Source organism: Oncorhynchus masou, chromosome 1 (genome assembly GCF_036934945.1).
Source record: "Oncorhynchus masou masou isolate Uvic2021 chromosome 1, UVic_Omas_1.1, whole genome shotgun sequence".
In the NCBI taxonomy this organism is placed as follows: Eukaryota; Metazoa; Chordata; class Actinopteri; order Salmoniformes; family Salmonidae; genus Oncorhynchus; species Oncorhynchus masou.
In genome coordinates this window covers 18,059,475-18,083,267 of record NC_088212.1, presented here as the reverse complement: position 1 = coordinate 18,083,267, position 23,793 = coordinate 18,059,475, and the positions used below count along the sequence as shown (strand labels likewise).

The window sequence follows — 23,793 nt, the reverse complement described above, 5'->3', positions numbered from 1 at the left end:
AATAATCCACTTGAGCAGATAACCTTGGATCTGAGCAATTCTGAGCTGTGGCCCTCACTTAAACAGAGCATGCTTGTACTCAGGATGTCTTCAAGTGCATTACCGTTTTCTATGTGGAGGTTGTCAGAGCAGAAGCTAGGGTGCGTCTGGAATGGCACCCTGGGCTCTGGTCAAACGTAGTGCAAACTATACTGTGAATAGAGTGGCATTTCAGACACAGCCTATGAGGAGGGAGGCAGAGGCGAAGCTAGCTCAGATCTCTGCACCATTAGAAAGAGGCAGGGATAATAAAGGTCATGACACTCTGGTGTGACATGAGCAGGGGTGCTGGCCTTAATGGTGTACCCATGCTATGGGTACAGGGAGGGCGCACAGGGTCCAGGATACGTGTCTCATGCTAAAAGCCTGGCACCAAATCAAAAACCTTGCCGGCAGGGAATTACGAGGCGGTTGCAGCAGCAATTTAATTTCAGTACTGTACATGCCAAAAAGGCCTGGATCGAGCACACACACACACACACTCACAGGTTGATATTTATTGGGAGGCCTCGTACTGGAGGCAGCTCTAAAGGGTATCACTAGCTGGCACAGACACAAGGTCATCAAATCTGATTTTAAATCTGACCCTAACATGAATTATACTGCTAACCTTATGCCTAACCCTAACCTTAAATTAAGACCAAAAAGCAGTTATTTTCATGCATTTTTATGTATTATAGTACATTTTTGACTTTGTCGCTGGCCCATCTAGTGGAAGTTGCCCAACTTTGCCTCCAGGACAAGATTCATCCCAATAAATGTCAACCTGCAAACACATCAACACAGACATGCAGTTAGTTTCAGAATGTGTGGCAAGGAATAAGTTAGTACTAAATATTTCAAAACTAAAAACACTGTATTTGGGACAAATCATTCACTAAACCCTAAACCTCAACTAAATATTGTAATGAGTAACATGGAAATTGAGCAAGTTGAGGTGACTAAACTGCTTGGAGTAACCCTGGATTTTAAACTGTCACGGTCAAAACATGTTGATACAACAGCAGCTAAGATGGGGAGAAGTCTGCCCATAACAAAGCGCTGCTCTGCCTTCTTAACAACAATATCAACAAGGAAGGTCCTACAGGCCTTAGTTTTGTTGCACCTGGACTACTGTTCAGTTGTGTGGTCAGCTGCCACAAAGAGAAACCTTAGAAAATTACAATTGGCTCAGAACTGGACAGCACAGCTGGCCCTTAAATGCACACATAGAGCTAACATTAATAAAATTTACAAATTTCTCATGGCTCAAAGTGGAGGATGGATTGACTTCATCACTACTTGTTTTTGCAAGAAGTATTGACATGCTGAATGCACAGAGCTGTTTGTTTAAACTACTAGCACACAGCTCGGACACCCATACATACCACACAAGACATGCCACCAGAGATTTCTTCACAATCCTCAAATCCAGAATAGACTATGGGAGATGCACAGTATTACATAGAGCCATGATTACATGGAACTCTATCACACAATGGGTAACTGAAGCAAGCAGTATAATTAGATTTAAAAACCAGATAAAAATACACCTTATGGAACAGCGGGGACTGTGAACACACACACACACACACACACACACACACACACACACACACACACACACACACACACACACACACACACACACACACACACACACACACACACACACACACACACACACACACACACACACACAGAGGAACAGAAGAACACATACAGACAGTACATTATAATATTGTTGTATGGTGGTATAATACATTTTGTGTTGTAGATACCGTGCATTAGGAAAGTATTCAGACCCCTTCACTTTTGCCACATTTTGTTACATTACAGCCTTATTATAAAACGGATTACATATATTTTTTCCCTCATCAATCTACACACAATAACCCATAATGACAAAGCGAAAACAGGTTTAGAAATTTCTGCAACTGTATAAAAAAAAATGAAATACCTTCCTTACATAAGTATTCAGACCCTTTTCTTTGAGACTCCAAATTGAGCTCAGTGTAATGATGTGCGCTGAGAGTCGGGAAGCAAGTTCAGGGAGTGAGTGTTTTAATAAATAAACACACCATAATACAAAATAAGACACACGAAAAAAAATGCAGACATGACACAGGAACAGAAACAATGACGCCTGGGGAAGAAACCAAAGATAGTAACATATAGGTAAAGGTAATCAAGGAGGTGATGGAGTCCAGGTGAGTCTGATGACGTGCAGGTGTGTGTAACGATGGTGACAGGTGTAATCCATAACGAGCAGCCTGGTGACTGAGAGGCCGGAGAGAGAGCACACATGACACTCAGGTTCATCCTGTTTCCATTGATCATCCTTGAGATGTTTCTACAACTTGATTGGAGTCCACCTGTGGTAAAATCTATTAATTGGAAAATGATTTGGAAATGCACACACCTGTCTATAAGGTCCCCAAGTTGACAGTGCATGTCAGAGCAAAAACCAAGCCATGAGGTCAGAGGATATGTCCGTAGAGCTCCGGGACAGGATTGTGTCGAGGCACAGATCTGGGGAAAAGTACCAAAAAATGTCTGCAGCATTGAAGGTCCCCAAGAACACAGTGGCCTCCATCATAAATGGAAGAATTTTGGAACCACCAAGACTCTTCTTAGAGCTGGCCACCCGGCCAAACTGAGCAATCGGGGGAGAAGGGTCTTGGTCAGGGAGGTGACCAAGAACCCAATAGTCACTCTGACAGAGCTCCAGAGTTCCTCTGTGGAGATGGGAGGACCTTCCAGAAGGAGAACCATCTCTGCAGCACTCCACCAATCAGGCCTTTATAGTAGGTAGGTAGATTCTCTGGTCGGATGAAACCAAGATTCAACTCTTTGGCCTGAATGCCAAGCGTCACGTCTGGAGGAAACCTGGCACCATCCCTACAGTGAAGCATGATGGTGGCAGCATCATGGGATCATCTGCATCATCTGTGGGGATGTTTTTCAGCGGTAGGGACTGGGAGACCTGCCAGGATCGAGGGAAAGATGAACGGAGACAAGTACAGAGAGATCCTTGATGAAAACCTGCTCCAGACAGGAGTAAAGGTTCATCTTCTAACAGGACAATGACCCTAAGCACACAGCCAAGGCACAGCCGGGACAAGTCTCTGAATGTCTTTGAGTGGCTCAGCCAGAGCCCGGACCTGAAACCGATCAAACATCTCTGGAGAATCTTGAAAATAGTTGTGCAGCGACCTGACAGAGGTTGAGAGGATCTACAGAGAGGAATGGGAGAAACTCCCCAAATACAGGTGTGCCAAGCTTGTAGCGTCATACCCAAGAAGATGCTGTAATTGCTGCCAAAGGTGTTTCAACAAAGTACTGAGTAAAGGGTCTGAATACTTATGTAAATGTGATATTTCAGTTTATATATATATATATATATATATATATATAACAGCAGTTGGGAGAACAAGTATTTGATACACTGCCGATTTTGCAGGTTTTCCTACTTACAAAGCATGTCGAGGTCTGTAATTTTTATCATAGGTACACTTCAACTGTGAGAGACGGAATCTAAAACAAAAGTCCAGAACATCACATTGTATGATTTTTAAGTAATTAATTGACATTTTATTGCATGACATAAGTATTTGATACATCAGAAAAGCAGAACTTAATATTTGGTACAGAAACCTTTGTTTGCCATTACAGAGATCATACATTTCCTGTAGTTCTTGACCAGGTTTGCACACACTGCAGCAGGGATTTTGGCCCACTCCTCCATACAGACCTTCTCCAGATCCTTCAGGTTTCGGGGCTGTCACTGAGTAATACGGACTTTCAGCTCCCTCCAAAGATTTTCTATTGGGTTCAGGTCTGATGACTGGCTAGGCCACTCCAGGACCTTGAGATGCTTCTTACGGATCTACTCCTTAGTTGCCCTGGCTGTGTGTTTCGGGTCATTGTCATGCTGGAAGACCCAGCCACGACCCATCTTCAATGCTCTTGCTGAGGGAAGGAGGTTGTTGGCCAAGATCCCGCGATACATGGCCCCATCCATCCTCCCCTCAATACGGTGCAGTCGTCCTGTTCCCTTTGCAGAAAAGCATCCCCAAAGAATGATGTTTCCACCTCCATGCTTCACGGTTGGGATGGTATTCTTGGGGTTGTACTCATCCTTCTTCTTCCTCCAAACAACGAGTTCAAACAGGTGCAGTTAATACAGGTAATGAGTGGAGACTAGGAGGGGTTCTTAAAGAAAAACGAACAGGTCTGTGAGAGCCGGAATTCTTACTGGTTGGTAGGTGATCAAATACTTATGTCATGCAATAAAATGCTAATTAATTACTTAAAAATCATACAATGTGATTTTCTGGATTTTTGTTTTAGATTCCGTCTCTCACAGTTGAAGTGTACCTATGATTAAAAAAATGACAGACCTCTACATGCTTTGTAAGTTGGAAAACCTGCAAAATTGGCAGTGTATCAAATACTTGTTCTCCCCACTGTTATATTTGCAAAAATGTAAAAAAAACAAAACAGGTTTTGCTTTGTCATTATGGGGTATTGTGTGTAGATTGATGAGGGGGGAAAACTATTTAAATCATTTTGGATTAAGGCTTTAATGTGGAAAAAGTCAAGGGGTGTGTATGCAGTCCGAATGCACTGTATGTAGTGGTGTAATAATGATATATGATGTACTGTTTATCTTTGATTTATGTGAGATGTAAGTGCGTTAATGTGTTTGGACCCCTGCCTTGGCAGCAGCTAATGGGAATCTCTGATAAATACAAATACAATTACCAGAGGAGCTGCATTTATTATATTTTTTTTTATGGGAAGTATTTACCAAATATAAAAAAAATCATACAGGAAATGTAACTGCCTCTCCTCAGTGAAGCAGTTACAACCCTTAACTGACCTGCTGTCGAGAGGTTCGACTGCTCTCAGTGTTCTAGAAGGTCACTCCCCGTGTTCTAGAATGTCAGTGCAGATGTCGAGGGTGGTTTGTCTTCCACTTGGGAATAGGGAAAGACCATGGGGTCTAGATCAGTCTTTGGGCAGATGCAGACACAGTCAATGTCACAGACTGTGTACCACTACCTGTGTACAGTAGGGGGTAAAAAAGCAACCCGGACAGCAGCCAAGCATATGTTGTTGTTGTTTTTGCCCCAGATTTTGATATCCTGTGTTCTGTTTGGGACGGTAACTCACGTTAAAGCACACTCCCTGTCAGTCATGGTGAGCCATTCTAATGTTCTTACCACACATACAGTGGACTCAATCTGACAGTAATCTATCTGGAAACAGCAGCTGGCAGAAAGTGCCAGAGATAAGAGGGGTGAATTAGCTCACCTTCAAGACAAACACTGAACATTCTCAAGCATACTCAAGAGGGAGCTGGTTGCCTCCCTGTGACCGTGCTGGCACTGACATGCTATGATTCTCATCCATGCATACACGGTGAACGGTTCACTCGACGGCACAGTTCATGTTTGTCTGTTTAACATCTAACAAATGGTAAATATTGCCCCCGGAATGGTCTATTCTGGTTGCTTTGCCTGCCAAAGTACACTGCTGAGGGCCCATTTAGCGCATGGTCATCTGAACCCCTAAACCAGACTTATATAAAGTCAATATAAAACTTTCATAGTAGGAGAGGGCTGCAGGGCACGGGGGAAAAATTAAGAAAACAGTTTGATCTTTGGACACCAGAGCCATGGGAGAATAATCCCAGAAAGCTATCAGAGTTTGCCTGAATCAAGAGGAGGATGTCTCATACTGGATCCTAACATATAATTCTTTGGAAGAGCACCAATCCCTACAAATAGGTCTGTAATATAAGGAGACCAGATGCTGAGGCTTACCCTTGATCTTTAAAATGGCTTTAGGCATATTTCCTACTGGGTTTACTTCGAAGTGACAAAGCTGCAGAGATAAAGTGAAAAGCTGGGCTATACTGACGTAGGATTGTAATTTGAGCCAGTTTGCTACAGCAGAAAAAAGAATCCTGCAGCAACAGTAAATGTTAATTATAATTAATATACATTTTTGTAAGGGTTGATACATTTTTCGTAACTTCAGAAGCCTTTTTAAACCTCAATACACTACAATTTTAAATTGGCAGGAAAGTTCTCAAGCAACAGGGTGATCAAATTAAGATCCTACATCTGCACTGTATATTGATAGCTGGCTACCAAGCTTTCTTCATTCTCATGTTGACTAGTTTCACCAGTAACCAACAATCTCTCAAACCTAATGAAGATATCGTACAAAAATACCCAATATGTCGTGGGGCTGTGACATGGTCTCCTTTGTCTTTTTAAACGGTCTAGCACAGCTAATGAAATGGCCAGAGGGGACTCTTTGTGCTCCGGGCTCAGTCGTCAACTTATTCCTCCGCAGCTGGGTGATTAAGACTCCCTCTTGTGTGTGTGTTAGTCTGATCCTCTAGCCAAGAGGGGAAAACACACAAGTCACACTGCTGTTCTGTTTCAGCATTCATTGGATTGCATCACTGATATTTGCAACTTGTCATCACGCCACAGCGAGAGCTTATTTAGGACAATACTGAGCGATACATCCTTTAAGTGGTAGTGGTAGGGAGATTGTGTCTAATCGAGAAACTGATAGTGAGTGCAACGGGAATGGCTGTATATCAGCAATTATTAGGAAAGTGTTTGATTCCAATTGTGGTTAAGCTAAACTGTACTGCTATTGTATAATGTTAAAAGAATGGACGGCCGGATGCATATTTATCAGGTGAGTAGAGGAACGAGGTGGTAATGTACAGTAAGCAGTAAGTATGATGCATTGCCATTCAAATGCAAATATGAACAGAGGGTACCTCAAAATGTTCACCTCATTAAAGGAAGAAATTATGAGCCACTATGGGAATAACTTATTTTATTTTAACAAAAGTGCAATTCCACTAGAGCCTGACCGATTTAACATTTCTCAATATCATCGGACGATATTGGCCTTTTAACGCTACGGTATCGGACAATAATTCCACCGATAACCTTTATTCAGTCAATAGGATGAAAAAAGGGAATCTCGTGCTTATCGAAAAACTTGTGGCCATCCTCATGATGTGTCATTAATTTCACAATATAAGAAATCAATTGAATCATATTTCTTGAACAATTGCTGTTTTCAATGGCAATTTTTGAGAATTCAGTGTGGAAAAATTACACCTTTTAATTTCCCCAGCGTAAAGCAGTATATCGGCAGATATATCGGTATCGGTAAGTTTTGTCCCCCAAAAAATCTCAATCGGTATCGGGCCCAAAAAAAACGGTCGGGCTCTAAATTCCACGACTCTGCAACCACTCACTGTTCTGTTCATCAATTTCATCAACATACTGCATTTTATCACAAAAATATATTTTTGTGATAGTCCAAAAGGACAATATAGTACACACCTCACACCCATCTGATGCAGAAAAACAGACATGTCTCATTTTAACCAGAGAACACAACTGCTAAAATCTTTAGATCCCAACAGCTGGAAGCATTCGTTACACTTTACTTTACAGTGTGCTATTTTTTGAAGTAGTATTAACAGAACATGCAAAATGATAAACATACTTAAGAATTATGGTTTGGTTTATTTGTGATTAACTGAAACAAGCAACTTTTGGGATGAGGTAGTTACTTCAAAAAATGATTAAGTAAGTGCCAGAATGTACCAATTGTTATATTCAATTGTCTTAAAGGGATAATCCACCCCAAACCACTAATTCCTAACAGTGTTAAACAGTGTTAAATGATGATATGTGGAGAAAAAAATGTGAACAAATTTAAAATATGAAATAAGGTTGGTAGCAACATGTGCAAATCGTTGTGAAAATCTGTTGAAGTCGACTCCAAAACCCACAATGCAATGCTCCTTTTCTTGGCTGGCTGGCTAGCTAGCAAATGTAGCTACACACAATAATACCAAAGTCAATATCAGCATGTGAAGTAGTTAGCTAGCTGTAAAATCTCCTAAACAAACTTCACTATCAATTTAGGTGTCTATCTCACTGAGTTCAACTTGCAGTTCCTTTCTGACCAGAATGAGTGCAGAGTACGTTGTTATGGCAACAACAGCCCATTCCCACGTTTCCTACAGACACACAGGGTGCATTGCGAGATGGTACTTGAAGGGAAACTGAGTTTAATAATTTTGTACACTGTTTAGATTGAGCACATCTAAGTGAAATATATACTTTGTCATGAGGACACCACCATGCAGACGACACAATTCTGTATATCAAATCAAATCAAATGTATTTGTCACATACACATGGTTGGCAGATGTTAATGCGAGTGTAGCGAAATGCTTGTGCTTCTAGTTCCGACAATGCAGTAATAACCAACGAGTAATCTAACCTAACAACTCCAAAACGACTACCTTATACACACAACTGTAAAGGGATAAAGAATATGTACATAAAGATATTTGAATGAGTGATGGTACAGAACGGCATAGGCAAGATGCAGTAGATGGTATCGAGTACAGGTTATACATATGAGATGAGTAATGCAGGGTATGTAAACATACATGGCATAGTTTAAAGTGGCTCGTGATACATGTATTACATAGAGATGCAGTAGATGATATAGAGTACAGTATATACGTATACATATGAGATGAGTAATGTAGGGTATGTAAACATTATATTAAGTAGCATTGTTGGCTAGTGATATATTTTCCATCAATTTCCATCAATTCCCATTATTAAAGTGGCTGGAGTTGAGTCAGTGTGTTTGACCCTTCTTTGGACACTGTGTTAACTAACCTCCAGACGAGCTTCAATGCAATACACCTCTTCTTCTGTGGCCTCCAACTGCTTTTAAATGCAAGTAAAACTAAATGCATGCTCTTCAACCGATCGCTGCCCGCACCTGCCTGCCAGTCCAGCATCACTACTCTGGACGGTTCTGACTTAGAATACGTGGACAACTACAAATACCTAGGTGTCTGGTTAGATTGTAAACTCCCCTTCCAGACTCACATTAAGCGTCTCCAATCCAAAAATAAATCTATAATCGACTTCCTATTTCGCAACAAACATCATTCACTCATGCTGCCAAACATACCCTCGTAAAACTGACTATCCTACCGATCCTTGACTTCGGCAATATCATTTACAAAATAGCCTCCAACACTCTACTCAGCAAATTGGATGCAGTCTATCACAGTGCCATCGTTTTGTCACGAAAGCCCTATATACTACCCACCACTGCGACCTGTATGCTCTCGTTGGTTGGCCCTCGCTTCATATTCGTTGCCAAACCCACTGGCTCCATGTCATCTTTAAGTCATTGCTAGGTAAAGCACCGCCTTATCACAGCTTACTGGTCACCATAGCAGCACCCACCCATAGCACGCACTCCAGCAGGTATATTTCACTGGTCACCCCCAAAGCCAATTCCTACTTTGGCCGCCTTTCCTTCCAGTTCTCTGCTGACAGTGACTGGAACAAATTGCAAAAATCACTGAAGCTGGAGACTCATATCTCCCTCTCTAATTTTAAGCACCAGCTGTTTATTTATTGCCTTACCTCCACTATCTTACCTAATTTGCACACACTGTATATAGACTTTTCTATTGTGTTATTGACTGTATGTTTGTTTATTCCTTGTAGAACTCTGTGTTGTTGTTTGTGTCGCTCTGCTTTGCTTCATCTTGGCCAGGTTGCAGTTGTAAATGAGAACTTCTTCTCAACTGGCCTACCTGGTTAAATAAAGGTGAAATATATATACTGTATATATATTTTTAAATGATGATATAAAGGGATGGATGCGTTCTAGACAAGTATGCCCGTACTATCTATGGGCTGATTTAGCGATCTGGAGTGCAGGTCATTTTTTTATGAAATGTGATGGTGTGTTACCCCTATCTCCAGTGACGAGAACCATGTAGCTATGATGCGTTCCTAGTTGGAACTTCTACACGGTTTCCTGATTTCACAGACGGACCACTTAGAAGTTAAATCATGGGGAACATTTATATTTTACCCACTGATAGAAAATAGGCTCTCACCAAATTGACAGGAGTTTCATTTCTGGGGATGCATTATGTGTGTGTGTGTGTGTGTGTGTGTGTGTGTGTGTGTGTGTGTGTGTGTGTGTGTGTGTGTGTGTGTGTGTGTGCAGTGTTTCCCCTATATGCATTTACGGGACACACTGGTGTGTATGTGTGCAATGTGCCTAAATGTAGGTATGTTTTTGCCTCTCTGTTCCTTTACCCTCCTCTGCCTGTAGCCTAAAGACAGTTCCTGTTCAGACAGACCGGGTCTCCAGCTCCAGTAGCCCCCAGTGTGCAGGCAGGTTCCTCTGTCAGAGGACTCCAAGGACAGGTAGCCAAGTGTGGAGAAAGCGATTTGTCTTGCAGGCTGGAGCCGGGCTCCCGAGACCACTTCCACAAGTCTGATACTCAACATATCCTCCCTGTGCTTTAGAGAGCTCTTATAGGGGAAGGTTTGCTGCTCAACCCTGCCTTGTACTACCACACTCCAACGCATCCGAGGTACAAGTCTGACATCAAACACCCTCCCTCCCACTTCAACTGCTTTGTGATGAGCTACATCCACCCCGGCTGTTACTCAGGAGTGTTGTGGCATCAGGTATACTTTCACAGCCTCCCCGGTGTTGAAGATAACAAGAGGATGTAGAGAATTGTACACTGGCGTGCATAAAGGAGTGAAAAACTAATAATAGTCAAGAGTGGGGGGTGGCTGTGCGCTTTTCAAAGTTATTACATTAAGCAGAATGAAAGTTGCTATTAATCGGTTTCTTTCACATACTGGGTGGTTTGGGGGAGAATTTTGTTCTAAATCCTTGGAGTTTTAGATGGATGAATGGTCTAAACCGTTGTTCATTAAATTTCACTGTCTACAACATGCATAATTAACCACATAACCTCCAACTGTAATATAGAATTATATTATTATCTCACCGATGGCACGAGGTAGACGCTAGATGCCAAACGTGATGTCATTGTTTTCAACGAGAGAACGATGGTAAATACCGTTGAGTCTGGCGGTGAATGCCTTCAGCCACTACGCTAGACGGGACTTGCCGCCAGAGTTCAAATATTTCAACTTTTGTCATCTGCTGTAGTGTTGTTTTCTACCGGATGTTGATTTGCACTGTTTGTTTCCTGAAATCACCATAGTAACACACCCCGTCATGCTGGCTTGCTTTTGTCATCACCGTCTTTCTTGCTTTCTTGTCCCGCTATGCCGATCGGTATGGCGGTTTTTGCGTCCCTCATCTAAATGCAGCATTAGGTATTGCCGTTAAAATATAATCTTCATTAATAAATCGGCAGGAGGTAATGGAGTTTGTAATAGTTATATTCTAGTTCAAACGTCACATTGAAATCAGTGGTGGAGAGCCGACAGGAGAGGACTATTCATTTGGAGCCATGGTGCCGTAAGATCAAATGAATACCAACCACCCGGTAGAAAATATATATCTTCTTATCCCTTGCCTTGACCCAGCCCTGCCTGCAACTACAAAGATAAATGAACAGTAAGCGCTCATTTAAGTAGAAAGCAAATGGAAACATTTTATCATTGGAAGGAAGGAAAGGAAGGCAGTTTCAGCCACTGGAGGTAATCACAGTAATCCATTCTTTTCAGTTAGTGGCTCACAGCATGTTTATAGGTCGGCATTAATCAGAGCAGAATGCATTAGCCGGGCATCACAGAGACATTGCATAGCAATGTGTTGTTTAGAAATGTATATGATGTCGGCCATACCAAATGCAGAGGAGTGAAGTCTAGAATCCAGAGACCACTGTATACAGATACTTCAGATACACATTATTGACTACAGTCTGTTGGAATGTACTGTATCTCTGGTGTTAGAGGCAACAACAAGTGATTTCTCTATCATATTCATCATCTTTAGTCAATGTATATTGAAGCCAAAAATCTCTGCTCTGCTTAGATGTCAGGTTAGCACATTGGAACTGTGATGACTTGAAGCCGGTCTGACAGACTGACATGGCTAGTAAGAGTTTGTACTGTAAAGCCTGATTCAATTGTCCATAATAGATTATGGGGCTTGGCAGTCTATCAGTCTATGATCTGATAGGACAGATGCCAAGTCCACTCAAAAGTCATCAACAGAATGAATGTTTCTCTACTACACTGTCATTTCTTCTTATTTTAACAGCTTGTGTGCGTGTGTTTGTGTGTGTGCATGTGTGCATGTCTGTGTGCGTGTGTGTATGTGTTGACGCTCCTTTCACTGATTGCTGACCGGCTAGTGGAGCAAGTCAAAGCCATTTGCACCTCCTCTGGGTGGCTTCACACCAGGGTGATCCCTGGCGTCTGTGATAACAGCGCTTTAAGAGCCCTCAGGGTTCCCTTAGGCTTGGTAGAAACAGTAGGTTGTTACTAAAGCAGTATATAAAAAAAGGTCAAATTGAATATGAAAAACAAAAACAAAAACACATTGAACAAAGAATGGCTGGACATCAGAATGAGGGAAGAAGAGAGAAATGGGTGGAAAATGTGTGCATTTGCAGTAGAGGTAGCTCAAATTATAAACCCTCTTGACATTTTAGCCTGAGTATTTTTCGCTTTCATTGTTGAAGATGCGATTGTCTGCCGCTTCGACGACTAAATGTTAACTTGCTTTTCACTGCTCTAGAAAATAACCCCATAACTTGTACCAATTTATTCAGAGGCCTGAGCCTGTAGATGTATATTCTAGTGACAATTTACTCTAAAAATGGACTCCTCATGGTAAATGGTGAATGACTGATCCTATATCCACATCTGATCAATTGATCCTATATCCACATCTTGGATCAATTGGCTTATACAATAAGAAGCTAATGCAACAGGCGCAAACATAACAATCCAGCATTTCCATACTGTCATGTGCAGACTGACGACAGTAACGTGGGCGTACTGGGACATCTTAATAGGTCCGACCGTGCAGCAAATGGGAGCTGGCAGATTGTGGGCTAGTCAGTGGATGGGCCAGTGGCAGGACAGGATGTTCTAATGAGCCATCTCCCAGAGATAACTGTCTAAGAGACATTACGAGAGGAGGGGGCCCTATTAATATCTCCTCTTCATGTTTCCCTGTAAGCAGACTGCCTCATGCGTCTGCTTTCACAGTCCAGTCCCCAGCTGAAACACATTCACACGCGTGCGCACACACACATGCCGAAGCCATCATCATCTGTCATCAAGTTACATTAGTTTGGTGTAAAAGTAACCCTGTGGCATTCTTATTGATGTCGAGAAATAAAAACACCCCTTTAAGGTGGGAATAAATGTTCCCATTTCCAGGTACTGTTACTACTCATTTACCTTGAGCTGTCTGACTTCATTGAAGTGTAATTATTATTATTATTCTACATTTTAGGGGTGTGTAATTATGTTTTCTGCAGATATCAAACTTCGTCAACATTGTGCTGCTCACTGAAGTTTGCTGTGTTCACTCATGTCATTATCATGTCATTAAAAACCACAGGCTAAATGCTACATATAAAATTATAAATTCTGAAACAGTGTTATACATTTTCTTAGCAGAAGGTCATGTGATGATGAACAAATTCAATACAGGTCAAATAGCTGCTGTCATGAATCAGAATATATTGGTCAAGGTAGACTCAGTAATATGACATTATATACAACCGGGCAACATCCTGCATACAGCCGCTGTTCGTTCTCCCCAAAGTGGGCATGCCCCAAGTGAGGAAGCAAATTGGAAGAGCAAATGTTGTCTTGGTAGATTTGAGGTCTGTTGTTGTTGATGTCTGCAGGCAGGAAACCACCCTGTTGTGTGTATGATGATATTATATGGCTGAGTATACCTTTAAGACATATCAAACTAGTAAAGGAGATAATAGCTAGGATTGACTGACATGTGACAGAGAGCACATGAGAACAATATGTAGGCTACCTGTGAAACTACAGCATATAATGCAGTACTAATTCCTGTGGAGTACTTTTTATAGGCCTAACTACTGCACTCTGAGAGAGCGAGAGAGAGCGAGCAAGAGAGAGAGCGAGAGAGAGAGCAAGAGAGAGAGACCGAGAGAGAGCAAGAGAGAGCGAGAGAGCGAGAGAGAGAGATCAAATTAAATCAAATCAAATCAAAATCAATTTTTATTTGTCACATACACATGGTTAGCAGATGTTAATGCGAGTGTAGCAAAATGCTTGTGCTTCTAGTTCCGACAATGCAGTAATAACCAACAAGTAATCTGACTAACAATTCCTAAACTACTGTCTTATACACAGTGTAAGGGGATAAAGAATATGTACATAAGGATATATGAATGAGTGATGGTACAGAGCAGCATAGGCAAGATACAGTAGATGGTATCGAGTACAGTATATACATATGAGATGAGTATGTAAACAAAGTGGCATAGTTAAAGTGGCTAGTGATACATGTATTACATAAGGATGCAGTAGATGATATAGGGTACAGTATATACGTATACATATGAGATGAATAATGTAGGGTAAGTAACATTATATAAGGTAGCATTGTTTAAAGTGGCTAGTGATATATTTACATCATTTCCCATCAATTCCCATTATTAAAGTGGCTGGAGTTGAGTCAGTGTCAGTGTGTTGGCAGCAGCCACTCAATGTTAGTGGTGGCTGTTTAACAGTCTGATGGCCTTGAGATAGAAGCTGTTTTTCTTGAGATAGAAGCTGTTCTCTCGGTCCCAGCTTTGATGCACCTGTACTGACCTCGCCTTCTGGATGATAGCGGGGTGAACAGGCAGTGGCTCGGGTGGTTGATGTCCTTGATGATCTTTATGGCCTTCCTGTAACATCGGGTGGTGTAGGTGTCCTGGAGGGCAGGTAGTTTGCCCCCGGTGATGCGTTGTGCAGACCTCACTACCCTCTGGAGAGCCTTACGGTTGAGGGCGGAGCAGTTGCCGTACCTGGCGGTGATACAGCCCGCCAGGATGCTCTTGATTGTGCATCTGTAGAAGTTTGTGAGTGCTTTTGGTGACAAGCCAAATTTCTTCAGCCTCCTGAGGTTGAAGAGGCGCTGCTGCACCTTCTTCACGATGCTGTCTGTGTGAGTGGACCAATTCAGTTTGTCTGTGATGTGTATGCCGAGGAACTTAAAACTTACTACCCTCTCCACTACTGTTCCATCAATGTGGATAGAGGGGTGTTCCCTCTGCTGTTTCCTGAAGTCCACAATCATCTCCTTAGTTTTGTTGACGTTGAGTGTGAGGTTATTTTCCTGACACCACACTCCGAGGGCCCTCACCTCCTCCCTGTAGGCCGTCTCGTCGTTGTTGGTAATCAAGCCTACCACTGTTGTGTCGTCCGCAAACTTGATGATTGAGTTGGAGGCGTGCGTGGCCACGCAGTCGTGGGTGAACAGGGAGTACAGGAGAGGGCTCAGAACGCACCCTTGTGGGGCCCCAGTGTTGAGGATCAGCGGGGAGGAGATGTTGTTACCTACCCTCACCACCTGGGGCGGCCCGTCAGGAAGTCCAGTACCCAGTTGCACAGGGCGGGGTCGAGACCCAGGGTCTTGAGCTTGATGACGAGCTTGGAGGGTACTATGGTGTTGAATGCCGAGCTGTAGTCGATGAACAGCATTCTCACATAGGTATTCCTCTTGTCCAGATGGGTTAGGGCAGTGTGCAGTGTGGTTGAGATTGCATCGTCTGTGGACCTATTTGGGCGGTAAGCAAATTGGAGTGGGTCTAGGGTGTCAGGTAGGGTGGAGGTGATATGGTCCTTGACTAGTCTCTCAAAGCACTTCATGATGACGGAAGTGAGTGCTACGGGCGGTAGTCGTTTAGCTCAGTTACCTTAGCTTTCTTGGGAACAGGAACAATGGTGGCCCTCTTGAAGCATGTGGGAACAGCAGACTGGTATAGGGATTGATTGAATATGTCCGTAAACACACCAGCCAGCTGGTCTGCGCATGCTCTGAGGGCGCGGCTGGGGATGCCGTCTGGGCCTGCAGCCTTGCGAGGGTTAACACGTTTAAATGTTTTACTCACCTCGGCTGCAGTGAAGGAGAGACCGCATGTTTCCGTTGCAGGCCGTGTCAGTGGCACTGTATTGTCCTCAAAGCGGGCAAAAAAGTTATTTAGTCTGCCTGGGAGCAAGACATCCTGGTCCGTGACTGGGCTGGATTTATTCCTGTAGTCTGTGATTGACTGTAGACCCTGCCACATGCCTCTTGTGTCTGAGCCGTTGAATTGAGATTCTACTTTGTCTCTGTACTGATGCTTAGCTTGTTTGATAGCCTTACGGAGGGAATAGCTGCACTGTTTGTATTCAGTCATGTTACCAGACACCTTGCCCTGATTGAAAGCAGTGGTTCGCGCTTTCAGTTTCACGCAAATGCTGCCATCAATCCACGGTTTCTGGTTAGGGAATGTTTTAATCGTTGCTATGGGAACGACCTAGGATAGGATAAAGTAATCCTTCTCACCCCCCCCCTTAAATGATTTAGATGCACTATTGTAAAGTGGCTGTTCCACTGGATGTCAGAAGGTGAATTCACCAATTTGTAAGTCGCTCTGGATAAGAGCGTCTGCTAAATGACTTAAATGTAATGTAAATGTAAACGACATCTTCAACGCACGTTCTAATGAACTCGCACACCGAATCAGCGTATTCGTCAATGTTGTTATCTGACGCAATACGAAACATGTCCCAGTCCACGTGATGGAAGCAGTCTTGGAGTGTGGAGTCAGCTTGGTCGGACCAGCGTTGGACAGACCTCAGCGTGGGAGCTTCTTTTTTTAGTTTTTGTCTGTAGGCAGGTATCAGCAAAATGGAGTCGTGGTCAGCTTTTCCGAAAGGGGGGCGGTGCAGGGCCTTATATGCGTCGCGGAAGTTAGAGTAACAGTGATCCAAGGTTTTTCCGCCCCTGGTTGCGCAATCGATATGCTGATAAAATTTAGGGAGTCTTGTTTTCAGATTAGCCTTGTTAAAATCCCCAGCAACAAAGAATGCAGCCTCCGGATAAATGGTTTCCAGTTTGCAAAGAGTTAAATAAAGTTCGTTCAGAGCCATCGATGTGTCTGCTTGGGGGGATATATACGGCTGTGATTATAATCGAAGAGAATTCTCTTGGTAGATAATGCGGTCTACATTTGATTGTGAGGAATTCTAAATCAGGTGAACAGAAGGATTTGAGTTCCTGTATGTTTCTTTCATCGCACCATGCCTCGTTAGCCATAAGGCATACACCCCCACCCCTCTTCTTACCAGAAAGGTGTTTGTTTCTGTCGGCGCGATGCGTGGAGAAACCCGTTGGCTGCACCGCTTCGGATAGCGTCTCTCCAGTGAGCCATGTTTCCGTGAAGCACAGAACGTTACAGTCTCTGATGTCCCTCTGGAATTCTACCCTTGCTCGGATTTCATCAACCTTGTTGTCAAGAGACTGGACATTGGCAAGAAGAATGCTAGGAAGTGGGGCACGATGTGCCCGTCTCCGTAGTCTGACCGCCTCGTTTCCCTCTTTTTCGGAGTCGTTTTTTTGGGTCGCTGCATGCGATCCATTCCGTTGTCCTGTTTGTAAGGCAGAACACAGGATCCGCGTCGCGAAAAACATACTCTTGGTCGTACTGATGGTGAGTTGACGCTGATCTTATATACAGTAGTTCTTCTCGACTGTATGTAATGAAACCTAAGATGACCTGGGGTACTAATGTAAGAAATAACACGTAAAAAAACAAAAAACTGCATAGTTTCCTAGGAACGCGAAGCGAGGCGGCCATCTCTGTCGGCGCCAGAAAGAGAGCAAGAGAGAGAGAGAGAGAGAGAGAGAGAGAGCGAGCAAGAGAGAGCAAGAGAGAGAGAGCGAGAGAGAGAGAGCGAGAGAGAGAGAGCGAGCGAGAGAGAGAGAGAGAGCGAGCAAGAGAGAGAGAGCGAGCAAGAGAGAGTGAGAGAGAGAGCGAGCAAGAGAGAGCGAGAGAGCGAGAGAGAGAGCGAGCAAGAGAGAGCGAGAGAGCGAGAGAGAGAGAGCGAGAGAGAGAGAGAGAGCGAGAGAGAGCGAGAGAGAGCGAGAGAGAGAGAGGGCGAGAGAGGGCGAGAGAGGGCGAGAGAGAGAGAGCGAGAGCGAGCGAGTGAGAGAGAGTGAGAGAGAGCGAGAGAGAGAGAGAGCGAGAGAGAGAGAGCGAGTGAGAGAGAGCGAGTGAGAGAGAGCGAGAGAGAGAGAGCGAGAGAGATGGATGGATTGATTCCCTTTCCTCTCTCTTTACGCCAAAGGAAGGACAGACAGTTATCAGGTGTGTGTGTGTGTGGAGTGTCTGTCCGTCTGTCTGTGTGCGTCCGTGCTCCCTGGTCTGCGGTCAGTGTGTTAACGTACCATCAAGGCCACTTATGGAGTTAAATGCAATCTTACTGGGCCTCATAAGGCTGATAACTTCCATCCAAGGATCTACTCTCATGTCTTTCTCTCGACTGCTATACTTAATTTAGTCCAACGCAGTGATGTAGTGGAGGGGAAATGCAAGTAAACACAGTTTACCCACAATTATTTTTGCTTGACAGTTTACCAACTTTTGCGGAAAGTGTGGGGAGTGTTAATTTTTTCACTGCGACCGGCGATAAGAGTTTACCAGTCTATTTTGTTTTATCACTAGATCACTGGTCCAATGTACTGACAGTCCATGTGGAACTATCCACAGCCATAAGTCCAAAAGCTTCACTAACCTTCCCCGTCAACTCAGCATGCCCTAAATGCATGGTCATTAACTTTACTGATTCATTTTCTGTATCACACAGGATATACTGTAAAGGTGTTGAAGAAGATCTGTCCACAAAATAAATACATTGCTGGCTAACAATATGTGCCAACTGCTGCAGCATTCCAGAAATGCTCATATTGTAGATAGGCTTACAACACTTGGTCACAGCAAACAGTGAGGAATGGAGGCAGACTCTATAAGGCAGAACGGTAATCTCATCTCCTTCCACTCAACCAAAGCCAGAGTTTCCAGTCAGTTACATAAAGCCTTGTAGAAGTCAACCACACAGTGATAATAAACATAGTTATAAACTGGGTGGTTCAAACCCTGAATGCTGATTGGCTGACATATCAGTTTATATACCATGAGTATGACAAAACATGTATTTTAACTGCTCTAATTACTGGTAACCAGTTAATAATAGCTTATAATAGCAATAATAGTTTATAATAGCAATAAGGCACCTCGGGGGTTAGTGGTATATGGCCAATATACCACAGCTAAGGGCTGTATCCAGGAACTCCGCGTTGCGTTGTGCATAAGAACAGCCCTTAGCTGTGGTATATTGGCCATATACAACACCCCGTGCCTTATTGGGTAATTATAATTAGGCTTAATTATAACATAGTTATGGGCTATATTTGTACTGCCAGAAGAGAAGAGAGTATCATGCCAACATGTATCATCTCAGACACTAAACTACATTTAAACAATACTACTTGACAACCCTAGCCCAACCTATGCACGCCATTCCACAATACCAAATACTCTAGCAGAAAGAAGTGCTCTCACTCATTCACAGTGACTGTTATAAATCAATTTAAATACAATTGTATTTGTCACATGATTCGTAAACGTAAGGTGTAGACTTACAGTGAAATGCTTACTTCCCAACAATGCAGATAGATACAATGATAAATAATAGAAAACTAGAAAAATAAAAACACGAGGAATAGATCCACAATGAGTAAGAGTAACTTGGCTATGTACCGAGTATACAGTTAATAGGTGACATAAGGATCACATCACACAGGCATTTATAAAAAAATATTTAAAAAATGCTGATTTGCAGCTGGCTCATGTTGCAATAGATGCACAAATCGTAGAGTAACTGGACCCGACAATGAAAGGTCAACATATTTTAATTTCTAAATATGACAAGCTAAAGGGGAAAAGTCCCGATGGTAGAGAGGGCTTCAATTTCTGTTTCTCCATGGATCATTTGGACATCTTGCCATTTGTCAATTAGAAATCATCATCAATTCATGCGCTCCAATAACAATTGATGAATAGACTACAATAAATGAATGTAGGAAATTAAATAAATAGGCCTACACCATTATGGATCTACCAGCAAATCATATATTATTGGAATTTAACACTCAATTCACATCATATTACCATAACTTTAAAGTCGGACCATTAGATAAACCGTATGTGATAGGTAGGCTATGGCTTTCGTAAAAGGCACATTTAGTTCCCACGAAATAAATGGTCATTCGTTTTCTATGTGTAACTATGTGCAATAGTTATGCAATACTATGAGCCACTAAAATATTAATGCTATTTTATTAAATACTTTCTGGTATCTGCAGGTTTTTCACCTGCTTTTTTTGTATGTTTTTGAGCAGAGCAGAGCAATGAATGAATACTTGCAGCATGCAATGCCTACCTGAGATTTATGCTGATGTCCATCTTCGAGTTCTGAAACACTGTTCATGATTTTCCATCGATCATTTACCATTCTCTGAAAATCTTAAAATCCGAGATTTGACATCATTTGTAAAGGGAAAGTGTCAACCAGAGGGTTTATGTTGTTTGAACTATTCCAATAAGAAGGGGAAAAGGTTTACACATAAAAACTACTTCAATCACTGCACAGATCTCTACAATTCTAAAGGAGGTCCAGATGGGAATCTAGTAGTACAAACATGTTGATATCATACATACTTGTAGGACCCCTTGCAAAGAATAGTTGCTTTGAATTTTCGCAGTTAGGAAATTGCTATAACGTTCCTTCGTGTTACTAAAAAACACACATGCACTTTGACAGTAAGCGTTCAATGCGTTGCAGATTCTAATGAATCAAAACTTCACCGCGTTATTCAGAATCTAGAAGAAAACCTGCGTCTATTTCCTCCGTTCTGACTCAAAATTACACGTGTCCTGTCGAGGTTTTACGCGTGGGCTATGTACGTCCTTGTTAAAAAGTGAAAGAGCTCGGGCAAGAGATAAAACCGCCTCTGGTTTCCCTGGTTGACGTTGATAAACATGAAGCGGCTCTCTGATATAATTTAACGCGCAGTCAGATTAGCAACATATTGCATTGGGCAAGAGCGCCTCGACGTGAAATCCAAGCTTCAGTGATTCCTCTACGCCGTGCGAGTGCGAGTGCGCGCGCGTGTATGCGTGTATTTTTTTTTTTTAACCTTTATTTAACTAGGCAACTGTGAGAGAGGCTGTGTGTGTGGTTGTGTGTGTGCGCGCGCGACTTTGCATGCATGCATGTGTATGTGTGTGTGTTACAATAATGCCTGTCTGTAGTCTACCTGCATGGGCTTTATGCACCGTTTCCCCTCCCTCTGAGATGATGCAGGTAATTAATTTCATCTCAACATTTCCACATGAGAATAAGGAGGAAGATAGCTTGTTCAACATTGCCCTTATACCTGTCATTAGCCTGCATGGCGTTATACTCAGGGGCAGACTTAGTGATTTGGACGCCCCGGGCACAGGCCAGTCGAAGAGCTGTTACTGAACAGCTCTTTTGGGTGAACGAATCAGATAAGAATGAAACAGCTAACTGAAAATACTTGAAATGCCGTTCATTAGTAAAGGTCTTTGCATCAATATAGAAGACAAGGAGGCAGGAAAATCGATAAGAGACAAACTATTACTCTTGGATATTTATTCGATATGATGAATAATATTCATAATTATAATATTTATTGTCTGATTCCCTCTTAGGACCTGCTTAGAGTGCTGGAGGTGTGTGTGTGTGTTAGAGCTTGAACTGAAGCCCGAGCCCTGGTCTGACACATCACAGAAATGTAAGCCAACCCGAATAAAAGCCAGATTTACAGAAAACTGCCTATCCTGCAGTCAAATGGCATGTTATTAATTGTGTTCATAATTTCATAATTAATAAACATAATTTCACAAAACCTGCCGAAATTCCGGTGTTTCTATGTCAAATGTTATTGTTATATTATAAAAGTTTGGACACACCTACTCATTCAAGGGTGTTTCTTTATTTTGACCTTTTTCTACATTGTAGAAAAGTAATGAAGTCATCAGAACTATGAAATAACACATATGAAATCAGGTAGTAACCAAAAAGGTGTTAAAACATTTGATCAAAAACAAATCTAAATATAGTTATGTTTTAGATTCTTCAAAGTAGCCAGCCTTTGCATTTTTATTTATTTAACGAGGCAAGTCAGTTAAGAACAAATTCTTATTTTCTATGACGGCCTAGGAACAGTGGGTTAACTGCCTGTTCAGGGGCAGAACGACAGATTTGTACCTTGTCAGCTCGGGGTTTGAACATGCAACCTTCCAGTTACTATTCCAACACTCTAACCACTAGGCTACCCTCCCACCCTGCTACCCTGCCAACCTGCCACTGCCTTGATGACAGCTTTGCACACTTTTGTCATTCTCTAAACCAGCTTCACCTGGAATGCATTTCCAACAGTCTTGAAGGAGTTCCCACATATGCTGAGCACTTGTTGGCTGCTTTTACTTCACTCAGCAGTCCTGCTCATCCCAAACAATCACAATTGGGGTGAGGTCGGGTGATTGTGGAGGCCAGGTCATCTGATGCAGCATTGCATCACTCTCCTTTTGGTAAAATAGCCCTTATACAGCCTGGATGTCTGTTGGGTCATTGTCCTGTTGAAAAACAAAGGATAGTCCCACTAAGTGAAAACAAGATGGGATGGCGTATCGCTGCAGAATGCTGTGGTAGTCATGCTGGTTAAGTGTGCCATAAATCACAGACAGTGTCACCAGCAAAACCCCCCCACACCATCACACCTCCTACTGCATGCTTCACGGTGGGAACCACACATGCGGAGAACATCCGTTTGCCTACTCTGCGTCTCACAAAGACACGACAGTTGGAACCAATAATCTCAAATTTGGACTCATCAGACCAAGGACAGATTTCCACTGGTCTAATGTCCATTGCTTGTGTTTCTTGGCCTAAGCAAGTCTATTCTTCTTATTGGTGTCCTTCAGTAGTGGTTTCTTTGTAGAAATTTGACCATGAAGACCTGATTCACACAGTCTCCTCTGAACAGTTGATGTTGAGATGTGTCTGTTACTTGAATTCTGTGAAGCATTTATTTGGGTTGCAATTTCTGAGGCTGGTTACACTAATGAACGTATCCTCTGCAGAAGAGGTAACTCTGGGTCTTCCATTCCTGTGGTGGTCCTCATGAGAGCCAGTTTCATCATAGCGCTTGATGTTTTTTGCGACAGTACTTGAAGAAACGTTCTTGAAATGTTATGTATTGACTGACCATCATGTCTTATAGTAATAATGGACTGTCATTTCTCTTTTTTTATTTGAGCTGTTCTTGCCATAATATGGACTTGTTTTTTTTACCAAATAGGGCTATCTTCTGTATACCACCCCTACCTTGTCACAGCACAACTGATTGGCTCAAATGTATTAAGAAGGAAAGAAATTACACAAATTAACAAGGGACACCTGTTAATTGAAATTCATTCCAGGTGACTACCTCATGAAGCTGGTTGAGAGAATGCCAAGTGTGCAAAGCTGTCATCAAGGCAAAGGGTGGCCACTTTGAAGAATCTCAAATATAAAATATATTTTGATGTGTTTAACACTTTTTGGGTTACTACATGATTCCATATGTGTTATTTCATAGTCTGATGTCTTCACTATTATTTGACAATGTAGAAAATAATACAAATAAAGAAAAAGCCTTGAAAGAATAGGCGTGTCCAAACTTTTGACTGGTACTGTATATAAATATTATTATTATTAATATTAAGATGCAAACTCAAAAACTGTATATCTGACATAGTACAGGTGTCTTAGAGACCATAACCATGTGTGTGAGGTGTATAGC

At 42.4% G+C, this 23,793-nt stretch overlaps 1 protein-coding gene across 1 annotated transcript in view; it reads right to left on the bottom strand.

Annotated features, from left to right (window-relative positions):
- LOC135523044 (fibrinogen C domain-containing protein 1-like) overlaps positions 1-20,440 on the bottom strand; it is a 111,306-nt gene extending 90,866 nt beyond the window's left edge. Inside the window, exons 1-4 of the mRNA XM_064949798.1 lie at positions 20,348-20,440; positions 11,038-11,048; positions 10,389-10,439; positions 5,628-5,645 (exon numbers count right to left, since the gene is read on the bottom strand). Coding sequence (XP_064805870.1) covers positions 5,628-5,645; positions 10,389-10,439; positions 11,038-11,048; positions 20,348-20,435 — 168 coding nt within the window. The 5' untranslated portion in view covers positions 20,436-20,440. The remainder of the gene's footprint in view (positions 1-5,627; positions 5,646-10,388; positions 10,440-11,037; positions 11,049-20,347) is intronic.
- Between the last annotated feature and the right edge of the window lie 3,353 nt (positions 20,441-23,793).